This window comes from Phoca vitulina, unplaced genomic scaffold (genome assembly GCF_004348235.1).
Source record: "Phoca vitulina isolate PV1807 unplaced genomic scaffold, GSC_HSeal_1.0 scaffold4, whole genome shotgun sequence".
NCBI lineage: Eukaryota > Metazoa > Chordata > Mammalia > Carnivora > Phocidae > Phoca > Phoca vitulina.
Genome location: NW_022589707.1, coordinates 4240392 through 4256088, shown reverse-complemented (window position 1 = coordinate 4256088; position 15697 = coordinate 4240392). Strand labels below are relative to the sequence as shown.

The window sequence follows — 15697 nt, the reverse complement described above, 5'->3', positions numbered from 1 at the left end:
AATGAAACACTCCCCTCACTCTGGATAGCTTTTAATTTGGCTTGCTCAAGGAGAGTGGACTGTGGAGAAGGTTTGCTCCCAAGGGGCTTCTCATGGGTCCCATCAGACTTCAACTACAGCATCACTGACAACATATCAGGATAATCTGCTTAACAAAAGCATCTACTCCAAAGGCCGCACATTCTTAAGAGTCAGAAACTATCTCACTCAGTATGCACTTTTCAACCTACAATACTTAGCAGAATACCTGGATACACATAAAGGACTTTTGTCAGCTGAATGATTAGCTAAACAGTTACAGTTTCACTCTGTAACTCTTTGGCAAACAAGACCAAATCATTATCAAGTATAGACTTTGTCTATTTTTATGGTCCCTATTCCTTTCTCAAATTCTTGATGGGGAAAATGCCTAAAGAGTTATTCTTCAAAGCATCCTGTAATCGATTCTTTTATTTGTGTCATTGTAATTTCTGTCCTTTAATTCAGCTTGCATACAACCATTATGCTGTTTCTCAAAATTATCTTATGGTTTTCCATTCAAAATTCTTTAGTGGATTACCATCACCTGTAGATCAAAATTCAAATTCCTCGTCTAGAGATTAAAGATTCTCCATATATGAACCACAAACAATCTAACAATGACAAATGCCACGAACAGTTCTCATCCTCAGAGTTCTTTCTGCACACAGTGTTTGAATTTTTCTTTGCTGACTCTCAGACTTGCCATGAAGAACGCCTGAAGCACTTTAACGTCAGGTACCCTGGTCATGAGAGAGTAAAGGACCATGAGTGAGTTCATTCCCATAATAATGCAATACTCTTTTGGTTGGCCCCGGACAAAGCTCTGAATTTTTTTAGTTAAACATTTCAAGTCTGATTTTAGTACTAGTTCTGTCTTTCCTCACAGATCTGTCCTGAGTACTAATATATCCTTGATTAACTGGACTACAGGTTCAAGCCATATCAATGAGATCCCTGGGGATGAGACATCTTTTCCATATAAACAAAACAACACGGTGATATATACAAAAATGTGGAAATGCATTACTTTTCCTTCCCAAGTAAATACACCAAGGGATGGCAAGAGCTAATTTGCATGTGTTCACATTTTTCTGTATCAGGAAGTGAGTGCCAAGGAGAGTTGGACAGAATAAATAAACACACTAATGGATTTTTTTTTACATGATTTTATTCTATTATCTCTGCTGAAAATTAAACTCTTTGAAGAGTCAGGAATATATTTATGAGTAAGTAAAATTACATAAAGTCACAGTTTGTATAAATAAGTACATGGATATTATAAGTCTACTGGAGGTAATTATGGTCTCCAAACCTCTCACATTATCAGGATATGAAGATATTTCTAGGGAAAAGGTATTCACAAAGGTGTTCCTTTTGAATTGTGGGGGTCCTGAGAAATGGAAAAATGTATTACTTGTGGTTTAGAATAGCCAGAATACCTCACACAGCATCTTCAACACAGTTGGTATTTAGTGTAAAATAAAAAATCAAAAGATCATTTATAGCATATTCAGAAAGAATCAGCTATTTGGAAGTAGAGTTTGAAAGGCTATTACAATTTGCATTATATGATTTTGTCCACAGAAGCTAAATGATTGCTCGGTAGAAGAATGAAAAAATTCCATTCTGCGTTCTTGAGCCTCCTGTTTAACACAGACCAGATACTTTTCACTCTGGCTAAAAACTCTCTAACATACATGTTTCCCTGTAGAAGCTGAATATTTGAAAGAGCACTAAGCAGTCATTCTTCCCATTCTGTGGAAACTGGGACATGAACCCGTACCTACTTTCTTTAGTCGTTTTCACCTACTGAGTGAGGTGAGAAGAGACAGGTAATTGTCCAAACCTTTCTGCAAACAGACTGACTTTGGTAAGAAATGCTTTGTTCCCGGATGATGAGTACTTCTGCACTGGCAGATCATTTCTTTCTTTTTTTTTTTTTTTATTTGAGAGAGAGAGTGAGAGAGAGAGAGAGCACAAGAGGGGGGAGTGGGTGAGGGAGAAGCAGACTCCCTGCCGAGCAGGGAGCCCAATGCGGGACTCGATCCCGGGACTCCAGGATCATGACCTGAGCCGAAGGCAGTCGCTTAACCAACTGAGCCACCCAGGTGCCCTGGCAGATCATTTCTTAATAGCAATTATCCTCTCTTGCATCATCAGGATTCATTTTTACACAACAATATTTCTTGCTTTGCTTCAACCATAAAAGAAGTCTTCGCTGCATATTCTTGTCCAAAGTGATAAATGAAACTCTTGGTTTCCATGTCTAGATGGATTGGATTTAGCTATTTGCAGTACTTTGAGTGCATTATTGTCCCAAAGTTTAGTGGTATAAAACTCTCTTCATTTTTTATTGACCAGTTTAAAATAGGTGGCTATCAGACTTGCTGTCATGGCATCCTTAGGTTTTGCAATCTGGAGCAATATAAATAGTTTATATTAATTATTCCCTTCCCACCTTCTAGGAGAATAGAGAACATTCTGACTGCAAATTCTGCACTTGGTCATTAACACTCTGGTTTCTAGATATGCATTTGACCATTTTACAATGCCAAATGAGAATGTTAAAATTGTTACTGCAGTGACATTAATTACTTAAAGCTTAATTTTTTGCAAAGTGAGTAAGTGTACTTTACCTAATACATGTACACAAAATAGCTGATCATCTCATCATCCTCTGGTTCACCTTAATGTTGTAAGCAATGCTATTATTTACATTTTGCAAAATGTATTCCATATCCAAGAGCATCATAATAAACTGAGTGTAATTTGTGATAAAACATTTGTTCAATAATAATTTTCTCTTTCTGAAATAATTTACTTTATTTATATGAATGCTTTAAAGAGTCAGAATATTTAGTGTCTATTTTATAAGCATCTAAAATCTCTAGTAGAGGGGCACCTGGGTGGCTCAGTTGGTTAAGTGGCTGCCTTCGGCTCAGGTCATGGTCCCGGGGTCCTGGGATCAAGCCCCACGTCGGGCTCCTTCCTCGGCGGGGAGCCTGCTTCTCCCTCTCCCTCTGCCTGCCGCTCCCCCTGCTTGTGCTCTCCTTCTCTCTATCTCTATCAAATAAATAAATAAAATCTTAAAAAAAATAAAATAAAAATAAAATCTCTAGTAGAGGGGCGCCTGGGTGGCTCAGTCATTAAGCGTCTGCCTTCGGCTCGGGTCATGATCCCAGGGTCTTGGGTTCGAGCCCCACATCGGGCTCCCTGTTTGGTGGGAGGCCTGCTTCTCCCTCTCCCACTCCCCCTGCTTGTGTTCCCTCTCTCGCTGTGTCTCTGTCAAATAGATGAATAAAATCTTTAAAATAAAATCTCTAGTAGAAATGGATGAGAAGACAGAATTAAAATGCAATCAGTGTACTTTGCATTCAGATATTCCTATTTCCTAATGTGTTTCAAAATATCTCGATCCAGTTGTTTGTATTGGAAATTACATAAATTCATATACATGTTGAAGGGGAAGGTACACTGTGGATCCAGGAAAGGAGCTGGAATCACCTGACTTCTACTCAGGCATCTGGATTTTAGTATGCCACTTGCCATTATGGACAAGCACGCTGACCGTGGAATGCTAAGCAGAACTGCTCTGGGAAAGCAGACGGTCATGGGAACAGAATGACATTTTCTACTTCTGGCTACTAAGAGAGGAGAAGAATGGAAAGTGAATACTATACAAATTCCAACTTCTCTGCTGATTTAAATGAGACTTCCTGAGATACTTACGCTCATCACCTAACACAAAGAAGAATGTATTTCTATGTATACATTTCTCTTCTCCTGATCACTTAATTAACCACTGAAAATACACTGATCTCATATGTACATCTCTGAGATAAGCAGTAACGTCCTTTTTGTTCTTCAGTCATGACTTAAACTACATGCAAATCATTTCTTACAAATACAGTTATTTTTACTATTGTGGACAATCACAGTTATGGATGTAGGTATGACAACATATGTCTCACTAAGAGATTTACAGAATAAGGAGAAATTTTTGAATCTACCATGCAATTTCAGGATATTCCATTATATGTGCGTTATTCTTACAGAAGTCCTCAAGACATTGTTTCCTCCTCCTCTATCTGCAGATTCTGCATCTTCGCAGTGCAGTAATTCAAAATAAAATAGTCCTTTTCATGTAAGGTCAGCATGTCTTCTGCAGAGGAGCATCATACCAACCATATCCGCAATTCTCTGCATTAATAAGAAATTTTATCTGGCAAGTGAGTCATCCAACTGATAGTCCTGGTAAGCAGATAAACTTAACCCTTGTCCCGGGGCCTAAAAAGCACACTTCTCCTCTGGCAGGGATGGATTAGGCTGCCACAGCCGCCAAGGCAGTAAGCTTTTTATATCCGTAGCAACAGCTCCCGAGTCACTTCAAAGCACTGGGTCTATCTATTTTCTCTTGTTACACAGCACTATAAAAAAGATTGCTGGTCTCTAAGAAGAAGGAAAAACAAAGATGTACATTTCTCGTTTGAAGGCTTCTCCAAAATGATCTAGGAAACAGCCTGCTTCTTCGCTCAATGCCCAGAATACCTTCCCTCCCCTCCCTTCCTTCCTTGTCTGATACTTAACTTGCACAGCATCTGTTCCAGAACCTGGATACGTAAGTGGTTACTCTGGCACTTGACAAAGAAAACAATGCTGGTTATACACTAAAAAAACAAGAGGTGTTTTGTGGAGACGTACTTAAGTATAGCTGAATTTGTCTATATGTATACATGTGTTACTTTCTAGAAATCATAAAAATTATTAAGTTTACAACATTGCTTTGAGGTAGATGGGCATGGGTAAAGAAAGTTGTCATCTAAGTCTTACAAGGACTCAGCTATCCAGCAGATGTTGGAATTGAATGGTACTGCTTTCAGTATGACTTCAAGGAAGTCGGCAAGATTTATCCTTGTCAAGCTCACAACGGTAAAGGCTCATGAGACAATCGCTATGTATTTTCATTTTTTAGCTTTCAACTTTTACGAGTAACTTAGAACTTAGAAAAAGCAGCAGGTTCTAGAAGTAAAATATCAATTAATAACATGTAAAGAAGGCATTACATGTACCATTTTTAATTACATACAACACATATATCCTCCCCTACCCATAATATGAAGAGAAAAACCGAAAGTATAAAAGATTGAATAATAGCTCCATTTACTGACAAAGCCAAAAAATTTTCAATTATAGTGGGACAAGAGCTGGAGCAGTAGAATAAGCCTCATTAAAGTATTTACTTAATAAAATTTACCAACATTTGATAAAAAGGGCTTGCTGAAAAAGGATTCTTCCACATCTGTGCACATTCATTCATACAGTAAATATCTATGGAGTGCCCACCGTGAGCCAGGTGCTGTCGTAGGTCCTGGGAATGTGGCAGAGAACGAGCATGTACGATTACCTGCCCACATGATATTTACATTTCCATGAGTGGATATGTAACAGAAACAAACTTCCTAAATATATAGTATGTCAGACGGTGACCGGTGTGATAGAGAAGACCCAGCAGACAAAGGCATGAGGACTGCTGAGCCAAAGAACGGGAGAGGAGGCGGGGTGAGGGGTGTTATTTAAAAAGGGAGGTCACGGAAGGCCTCATGGATATGAGCTGCGATTTCCTTAGAAAAGCAATTATATTATTCCATTTTCTCCAATGAAAAGTTAAAGGGTAAAACAGAGAAGGGTTCTATATAAACAGTTTACTAAAAACAAGCTGAATCTTCCTGCAGTGGCACCTTACAGCATTCATTATAGTCTGAGTCATTCTGTGGTTACATGCACATCTGTGTCCTCTATTAACCTGGAGCGTCGGGGCCATGAGCTTAGTCACCTAACCAAGCATAACGACCGAGACAGGTACTATGCAAAAGTTTGTTAAAGCAATTGGAAGAAGATCCTCAGTAGCTTCGACAGTATGTCTAAAGGGAGGAGGTCTGCCGTTGCAGCTCTAAATACATCCCTCAGTGAACGTAAGGCACATAAAGGCTACTGCAGGATTAGGGAAGTCAGAGCACATGTCCCATTTTCTTGCTGGCACCAAGGCAAGGTGCAAACAAGGTTAGCTGGGTTGTACAACTCACTTCCCTACTGGATTCAATTACTAAACACACAGATACTATTCTCACCAGTTCCCTGGGAATGAGGAAAGTTGAAGACATCCCCTGAGAAACATTTCGATATGTAAGAAGTCCTCCATTCATTTCAAGTTTCGAATATTAAGATAATTCTTGTGAAAGCAGAATATGTCCAAAACAATGCTATGGTGAGTCCATGAACCTGGGATATAAACTCTAACTAGTTTAAGGGATTTCTAAAAACACTGTCTAATTCTAAAACCATATTAATCTATGGTTTAACCTACAGAATGGGAGAAGATATTTGCAAATGGCATATGTGATAAAGGGTTAGTATCCACAGTCTATGAAGAACTTAACAAACTCAACAACCAAAAAACAAATAATCCAGTTAAGAAATGGGCAGCAGACATGAATACACATTTTTCCAAAGAAGACATACAAATGGCTAACAGACACATGAAAAGATGCTCAACATCACTCATCGTCAGGGAAATACAAGTCAAAACTACAGTAAGATACCACCTCATGCCTGTCAGAATGGCTAAAATTAACAATAGATGTTGGTGAGGATGTGGAGAAAGGAGAACCCTCCTACACTGTTGGTGGGAATGCAAACTGGTGCAGCCACTCTGGAAAACAGTATGGAAGTTCCTCAAAAAGTTAAAAATAGAACTACCCTGTGATCCAGCAATTGTGTTACTAGGTATTTACCCAAAGGATAAAAAAATACAGATTCAAAGGGGCACATGCACCCCAATGTTTCTAATGTTTATAGCAGCATTATCAACAATAACCAAACTATGGAGAGAGCCCAAATGTCCATCGACTGATGAATGGAAAAAGAAGATGGTGTGTGTGTGTGTGTGTGTGTGTGTGTGTATATACATACAATGGAATATTACTCAGCCACCAAAAAGAATGAAATTTTGCCATTTGCCACAAAATGGATGTAGCTAGAGTGTATTATGCTAAGTGAAATAAGTCAGAGAAATACAAATACCATATGATTTCACTCAGGTAGAATTTAAGAAACGAAAGAGATGAATATAGGGGAAGGAAGTTAAAAAAAAAAAAGAGAAGGAGGCAAACAATAAAAGACTCTTCTTAACTACAGGAAACCAAGTGAGGATTGCTGGAGGGGAGGTGGGCCATGGTGGGGGGGGGGTGTTAAATAGGTGATGGGCATTAAGGAGGGCATTTGTTGGAATGAACATTGGGTGTTATATTTAAGTAATGAATCATAAAATTTTATACCTGAAACTAATATTATACTATATGTTAACTAACTAGAATTTAAAGAAAAACTTGAAACAAAAAACCACAATGCATTGGAAACAACTCTTTTAATAATAAACATATTTACTATCACAATTGGTAGACACAACAAGGATGATAAATCATCTAAACACATGTTGCAGGAGAATTAATATGATATCAAGAATGCTAAGAAGAAGATCCCTTCAAAGAAGAACTGAGTTAAGGTTTGCCATGATGTTACCAAAAATATATTTATTCATTGAACAAATATTTGTTGAATAAGTAACTGGGAGGCAATAAAAGATTTTAGGCAGACATGCAGTTAATACAGAAGATAGGAGTTTTAGTAAGAGAACAGAGTGAATGAGGTCAAACATAAGCTAATATAATAACCCAAGTGAGAAATGATGAAGGTCTGAACCAACCTAGTAGCCGTAAGACTGGAAAGAAGAAAGTGGGCACAAGAGATACCTACAGAATTAAAGGAGCGATGACCAACTGGTAAGGGATGGTATAGTAAAATAGAAGGCTACTCTCAGGTTTCTGCCAGGTGGATGGGAGGTAGTTCCAGTGCATGGGACAGAAAATAAAGAGAAAATGGGATTCTGTGAGAAAGATGAAGAATTTTCTTTTAGATACTGAAATGAAATTCTTGTGGCTTTCCAGTTAGCAGTCACAAACAGGCTTGGAGTTCTGGATGAGAGGCATCAGTGAGGCAGTTAACTGCAGAGAAGTGTGACAGAATGTCCCTCCAGGAAGAGCCAGGTCGTGGAGACCACACAATTTTGACAGGTAAAGAGGCAGTACAAGAATGAGCAGCGTTCCTCCTTCTGGAGCCAACCCCGAAAAAATTCTATTGAATGCCAGTTCTCTCTGATTAAATCCTACCATTCTTTGATGCCTTAGGAAACCGGGCAGTTTGAGGAGGTGGGCTGTTACCACAGTTTAAGGATCATCAAGTTTCCAGCCAAGATTTTCAAGCAGGCATAGTTTTCCCATGAAACAGTTGCCAAAATATCCAACAGAGACTCACAAGTTGAGACTTTTTGAAGAAACACTTTAAAGGTGAAAGAGTTCATAAAAAGGTATTTGGATTTGCCTAAGTGCTAAGAAGTACTTGCCTTTTTATTCTGTTAACACTGAGTCCTATCACAAAAAGATTATACCACCTGATTGTTAGAGCATATTTGAAACAGTGAGCATCTTCTCTTCACATAAACTTCTTATTTTGGAATAATTTCAGACTTAGTGAAAAGTCGCCAAGATAGTACAGGGATTACCCTTCACCCAGGCTCGGTCATTGCTAACATCTTCTGTAACCATGACACAAACCTATTCCATCTAAGATTGACACCAAACACTGTTACAGGATTTTCTCCTTCGGTGCCCGCGGTTCTTGTCACGCTGCTTCAAAGAATGAAGAGGGAGACCAAGCAGAGTGGTGGGCAGCAGAGCAAGGTTTATTGAGTTTAGCAATAGTACAAGCTCTCAAAGAGGGAGGGGACCCGGAATTTCTAAGTCTAGGGGGTTTTATGGGCTTGTTGGCTCACTGTTTTAATCTGATTAACCCTCCCTGTGCCTGTCATCCAATCAGGTTTTTGTCACTTATCACGTGGGAAAGGGTGGAGGGCTCCTTCCAGGGTGGGTGTAAAATCCTCTTACAGGTGGTTTCCTCCTAGGGTGGGGCGGGGGGGGGGGGGTTGCCCTGCCTGCCTGCCTTCCAACTAACCTTCATGACTACTACTAGCAGCTAAACTCCAGGCTTTGTTCGCATTTTGCCAGTTTTCCGCTAATGCCCTGTTCCAGTTCAGGGACAAATCAGAACGCCACACTGCATTTAGTTTTCATGTCTCTTTCATCTCCTCTGGTCTGTGACAATTTTTTGATCTTTCCTTATCCGTCATGAAAATTGAAAATACTCGTCAGGTATTCAGGAGAATAATATTCAATTTGACGTTCTCTGATTTCTTTTCAAAGATGAAACTGGGATTAGGGGTTTTAGGGCAGAATCTCACAAGTGCCCTTAGCACCCTGTACGTTATCTAGAGGGGCATGTGTTATCAACAAGAATTATTGTTGACATTGATTGATTACTTGATTAAGGTTGTATCTACCAAGTATCTCTACTGTGAAGTTAGTTTTCATCCCCTTCCAGAATACACGTTGACACACACAACAGATGTATTAAATTCTGCTTTAGATGAGACTGGAATCTTGCCAAAGACACGGGTCCATCGGAGTAGACTGTACTGAGGACACCAGAGATCCTTGGAAGATACTCCTCAGAGCACTATCACGGTTCCTCCTACAACCCTGTGAGTCAGAGCTCATTATAGTGATAGGAGTAATTATTCAAATCAGATACAGTCTTAAATTTCCTTTTCAAGTGAGGAGCAACAGATATTTAGTATGGACATAGCCATTAGTCCATTACAAAACAATAATGTACACCTAACCCAATACTGATAATTAGTGGACATAAGTATTCTAAAACTCATAGCATTTGCAGATGTCTAAACATAATGTATCTGAGAAATACCATGTAGGAATTAAATAGAAAGACTATCTAATATTCCTCACCTAATCTCAATAATCAAGAATTCCAATTCAGACATAAATGCATAGAAACTATTCTAATACATACAAGTCACAATCCAATATTTGCTCAGGCTATTAAAATAATTTTAAAAAACTTAATATGTAATAATCCCATAGTCTTTATGTAGTATTTAATTGTAGTTATTTATTTTTTTTAAAGATTTTATTTATTCATTTGAGACACAGAGATAGAGAGAGAGAGAGAGCATGAGCAGCGAGAGAGGCAGAGGGAGAGGGAGAAGCAGACTCCTTGCTGAGCCAGGAGCCCGATGTGGGGCTCGATCCCAGGACCCTGGGATCATGACCTGAGCCGAAGGCAGACACTTAACCATCTGAGCCACCCAGGTGCCCCTTAATTGTAGTTATTAATATTTGTGTGCATAAAATTTAGGCATTAGCTCTTATTCATATAGTACTTTTTCCACATCCTACATTATTTGATTGAAAAATTGATTAAAAAAATAACATGGGACAAGGGGGATAATATATATTAAAGTTTCAGCAAATTAAACTAGTATACATTTAAATCTATACAACCAACAGTGTGCAATTAAGGACAACTTTTCTGCCCAAATTTTGTTTAATATTAAATCTGTGTTTAAAACCTCAGAGACTAGCCCGAGCGGGGAACACCCTGCCCAAGGGGCAGCGGGTGACCGGAGGGGCACCCTGATCCCTGCATGCGTAGGTTTCCACCAGCGCACAAGCGACAGCATGGCAGCCATCCCCTCCAGCGGCTCGCTCGTGGCCACCCACGACTAGCACCCCCACCGCCCAGGCTCCCCTTCCAGTAACAGCTCCTGCAGACGTGCAGAGTATGCTGCGGAAGCCATCCCTCACCACCCCAGGGCTGACCCCGGCCACTGGTGGGCAAGTTTCTTCTTTGGGAAGTCCACTCTCCCGTTCATGGCTACAGTGTTGGAGTCCCCAGAACGCTCGGAAGTTCCTCAGGCCTCCAGCAGCACGATCAACTGCGACTTGGCTCTGGAAGCCATGAGGAAGCACCTTGGTGACCAGCCTGGCAAAGCCAACACCAGGCCGCCATCCTGAGTGGCCACCACCAGGCTTCAGGAGGTGCTGGACCCCCCCTCCCTTCCCCGTAGACTAGGCAGGCTGCCACAAGCAGAAGCAATTGGGTTCTTTTATATCAAAATAGCAAAACACCAAAAACGAAGTTGTGAGAATCCCACTCTTTACTATCCAAGCCACACGCAAGTCTTCCTCACACCCTGGAACTGTGTGCCTTGTACCAAGTGGAAAATAAACTCCAAGCAGCCAGTAAAAATCAAATAAAATAAAAATAAAAAATAAAACCTCCGAGACTGAAATACAGAATTCTGTCAACATATAATAGTAGGAAATACTCCAACTGTATTTTAGGAGGCCTGTTATTCTCAAGGCCTTATAATCTAGATTTGTTTTGCTTCTTCCTAAACAACATGCATCTTACATTTTTAGAAAGTTGGAGCAATAGCTTTTAATGTTTTCCACTGAATTCAAAGGTTTAGATCTCAAGTATGCATCATGACATCAGAAAATATATGTGCTCTTTGAAGATCCAGTCATATCAGATGGCATCCTAATAATGTATTATTCATGACTCAGTTACAGATAAATAATGTGGTAACATGAAAGCAAAGCATTAAAAAGTCACACGTATCGGTGAATCCTTTTGCAAAAGAATAAAAGTTGAGGGTGAACAGGTTTAAAATAGATAAATAAATAAATGTAGTGATTTAGGGAAATTTTAAAAAATTAATCACATGTTCTGGATAGTAAGCTCCTTCAGGGTAAGGACAGACTAATTCAAATTCTATAAAGTTCTAAGATGTTACATAGTACGGTTTCTTAACATATTAAATATTAATTTTATTTATCTTATAACTAACATTTTAAAGTATGTTAGTAAGATAAGTTCTTACAAATATAGACACTTTGATGACAAATTCATATTTATAATTTAGTAAGTAGAAATACAAATGTATGATAATTTGATAGGACTTATCAGGTGGAGAAGTATAAAAGATATTTCTATGTAGTTTATGTGCATTTTAAGTAGAAATTTTGAATAGCCCTCATCTCAAGATGATCTCACTTGGGGTTAGGAGCATCTTTTATTACTTTCCTTGCTAGTCTTTCTAATTTAGCTTTTCTCTTGCTATTACATTAAATCAAATGAAACGCTGTATCTCCAGGTTAAATGTAAAGTTGAGTGGAAGCTCACAGATACTCTATTTCATCAGATTTACTGTAACCTGAAGGTTATATTAAGGAAACCACAAGGTTTTTGTTGTGAGTCATGGAGCCTTCAGTTTATCCAACGATGCTTTTTAAAACACCAAACTAATCACACTGTTGTCCATCTTAGAACTCTTCAAACTCCCTGCCATTGGTTCACTGAAGAGCTATCCATCCTCCCTGAGTACTGAGGTATCTATCCTAGAACGCTCTTCTTCCCTCTGCCTATCTGTTTATGATGTCTCAGCCTTCTCTAAGAAGCCCTTCCCCTACCTGTGTTGTATTCAACTCCCCTGTGCGTTCCCATAGTGCACAACACAGACTCAACAGTCACAAAGCACCTCTTCCATGCAAGGTGCTGTTGTTCAGGCATGAACAAGACAGATCTGTCCCAGCTTTGTGGGCTATATGGTCAGGCTGGGAAGAAAGGCTTCCAGCAAACAATTAGAAATAACCAACACAATTACTGGAAGTGCTCAGAGTGCCTTGAAGGAGAACAAAGGGGGTACAGATACATAGAGTGGCAGAAACTAACCTGGAGGAATGGGGAAGAGAAGGCCTCCTTAACGACCTCACCTATTTTGCCATTGTGGGACAGGTGAAGAGAAAGAAAAATTCGAAAAATATTCAAATGATATGCAAAAACAATCTAGGCAGAGGAGACGACACCTAAGGCAGAGAAGGAGAGGGACTAGGGTATATTTTCCAAAGAGAAATAGTAGTACAAGACGAGGCTGGAGAACGTGCTGGGCCTACATCATGCCAGGGGCCCGAGGCAGCCGTGGAAGTGCACTGCTCCTTTTCCCCTAGAAAGAACTCGCTCGGGCTGTGAGGGGGCCAGCTGGTTGTCACGGCCCAGTGGCAACTCCAGGATACTGCAAAGTGGGCCACCAAGGCCACACCCTTCCCTGAGAGCTTGTAGCCCGTGACTAACCACCATGGGGGTAGGAGGGTCTGGTCCTTTCTGCTCAATGCACGACTGCTCTAACAGGTCTTGATTCTGTCCTCCCTATTGGATCATCCAAGACCTTACCAGATTAGTTTCGCAGATCATATACACCTGATACCTGATCACCCTCTTCCCTCAGTTTAAGGCTCTCTCTGAATTTCAGCGTTAAGTTTGAGATACTGTTATTTATTTTCAGACTTAATGACCAAATACTGTATTACAGATACTATCAATTTTACACACATAATTGCATTCCCAGCTTTCAATAATTTCAGTGTTGATGCTAGGAAAACTGAAACACGAGTTGTGAAGAATTTACAATTTCTTTTCTAAGAAACTATGTCTGGATGAAGCAGATAACTCTCAATGGGCTGTGTTCTGTTTTCGTTAAACAAATATTTAATTATAGCAATTTATTGCTGGAAATAGCACAATACATTTGGTATAGTTCAAGCTACAACAGAGATGGGAAATGTTCACTCAATTTTGTTCAGTTTGTACAATGTGCTACTTGTCAATTAGGATAATTAACAAGGCTTGTCTTCAAAGACAGAAAAGGATCTACTACCTCAACTTAGTAAATATATGCCAAAAGCAATCTTTGAAAAACTTTTGTGAGGGAGTAAGTTTTTCTTAGGTCTGCCCCTCCAACACCTCTGCTGTCCTGCCACATAGGTATTAGTCTGCATGAGACAGGTGGATGGATCTCAATCCCGGCTCCAGTCTAAGACAATCAGGTTACTCTCATCCTATGTTGCCAAAACCAAGAGTGGCCTAATGGAGAGATCTCAGGACTGAAGTTTGATGATGATGATGGGAAGTGATGTCCCTGCTCCTTTAATCCCCCTATATGTGAAGGGCTAAAATGCTGCTAAAATGCTAACCCATACTAGAGACAAAGCCTACAAAGCGGAATGAAGACAATCAAAGAAACAGACAAGACATCTGAGTTGTATCTGAAGACTACCTATCTCGCCTGACTATTGAGGCCAGGTTGAAATGTACTTCTTGTTATTTGTACCATCAAAAGCATTTTAATGTACAAAGGTGTTTTGCTACTTTTCTTAGTTTAAAATTAAAAATCTGATCGTGCACCTCAGCTTACCCTCCTGCTTCTGCCAGTAAAAGAATGGTCAATTGCCATTCAATGCTTCAGGCTTAATTTGGTTGATCTTCACTAAACACTGGCTTAAAAAATATTTTGCATATTATTTCAAGTACCAAGAAAAATTGTGAAATATAATAAAATATAAACGTGTATACTAGCTAACTAGTGTTATTAAATGCTTGGATGCTAGGTGAGAATCATTACGGAATACCTTAGAGTCCACAAATGCAAAGTAGCAGACTCTTCTCTGATTTAAAAAAGTTGATCATATTTTGTTTGTTTATGTAAGAGTTTGTAATGATGACTCATGGGCCAAATATAGGCCACGTTTGTTTGTTTTGCCCTCACAATATTTAAACACACATATAAAAAGAAAACACAAATAGGTCTTCATGGAAACGATGAATGAGAGATGAAAAGTTGCTACTCACCTTAGGCCGAGAATGAGCTGCCAGTTTCAACTACTTTATATAAGGTCCACTTCACCCATTTTGTGACTTCATCACTATAAGGTATTTGCATCTTTGACCTCTGATTTAAGTGCACATTAATACTTTGGCAGCTAAGTACAGATTTATTCAATATACAGGAAAAATCTGACAGCCAAAACATTCGCACAAGAATAACTAATCACTTCAGAGGAGTAAAAACTTTAAGCAGGATCTTTCACATCCTTGGTACTAAGACTCTTAACCACCAAAAAGGTGTATATCTTACCTGTAAGTCTTTTTCTTCTATCTTTTTTTGGAGCAGTTCAAGACACTTGGTAAAGTCGGTATGGTCTTGGTCAGGCGTTGAAATAATCTCACATCCCTATGTGTTTAAAGTAAGAGAAAAGTTAAGAATTCATAATGATGGCAGCCTTATTATGACAAGATCAAACACTATAAAAGTAAAGACGAGGTATCAATAGATATAGCCTATTACGCCTGTATTATACCCCAATCATTAGTATCATTATCATTATCTTTTTTATTTCACATAACAAGACATCTCAGAAATGGTGTTAGAATATCACAATAATGGTCTGATTATGACAATCATTTTACTCAACAAAAGTGCAGATTTATACTACATTAATGGTCTTTAAGAATCACTGCTGTGATGCCATTCGAGATTAACATAAGGACTCTGGTACAAGTATTATAAAATATATTCACAGTAAAACTACCTGAAGTTGAAATGAAACTATTTCTAAAAAAAAAAAAAAAGTCTGAATTAAGTGGACCTCCTAAGTTTACTTACATGAATGGAAAAACTCATTAATATTGAACTAACGATAAAACTACATTTTAAGTAAAATCACGTCAGCTGGTCTATAAAATTCCTTTACAGCACCTTTCTTACCCAAAGTACAAAGCAGCATGAAGAGCTACACCTGCATAAATATGTCTCTTGGATTACCTTTTGGAAATAATGATGTGAATTTATATGGTCTTTGCCTCT

General features: G+C 39.0%; 1 protein-coding gene and 1 pseudogene across 6 annotated transcripts in view; one reads left to right on the top strand and one right to left on the bottom strand.

Annotated features, from left to right (window-relative positions):
* TPK1 (thiamin pyrophosphokinase 1) overlaps nucleotides 1-15697 on the bottom strand; it is a 325993-nt gene that overhangs the window by 150894 nt on the left and 159402 nt on the right. For all 6 annotated transcript variants that reach the window (XM_032401396.1, XM_032401394.1, XM_032401393.1 and 3 more), the window contains one exon: nucleotides 14969-15064. In XM_032401396.1, coding sequence (XP_032257287.1) covers nucleotides 14969-15064 — 96 coding nt within the window. The remainder of the gene's footprint in view (nucleotides 1-14968; nucleotides 15065-15697) is intronic.
* Nucleotides 10671-10953, top strand: LOC116631162 (annotated as a pseudogene).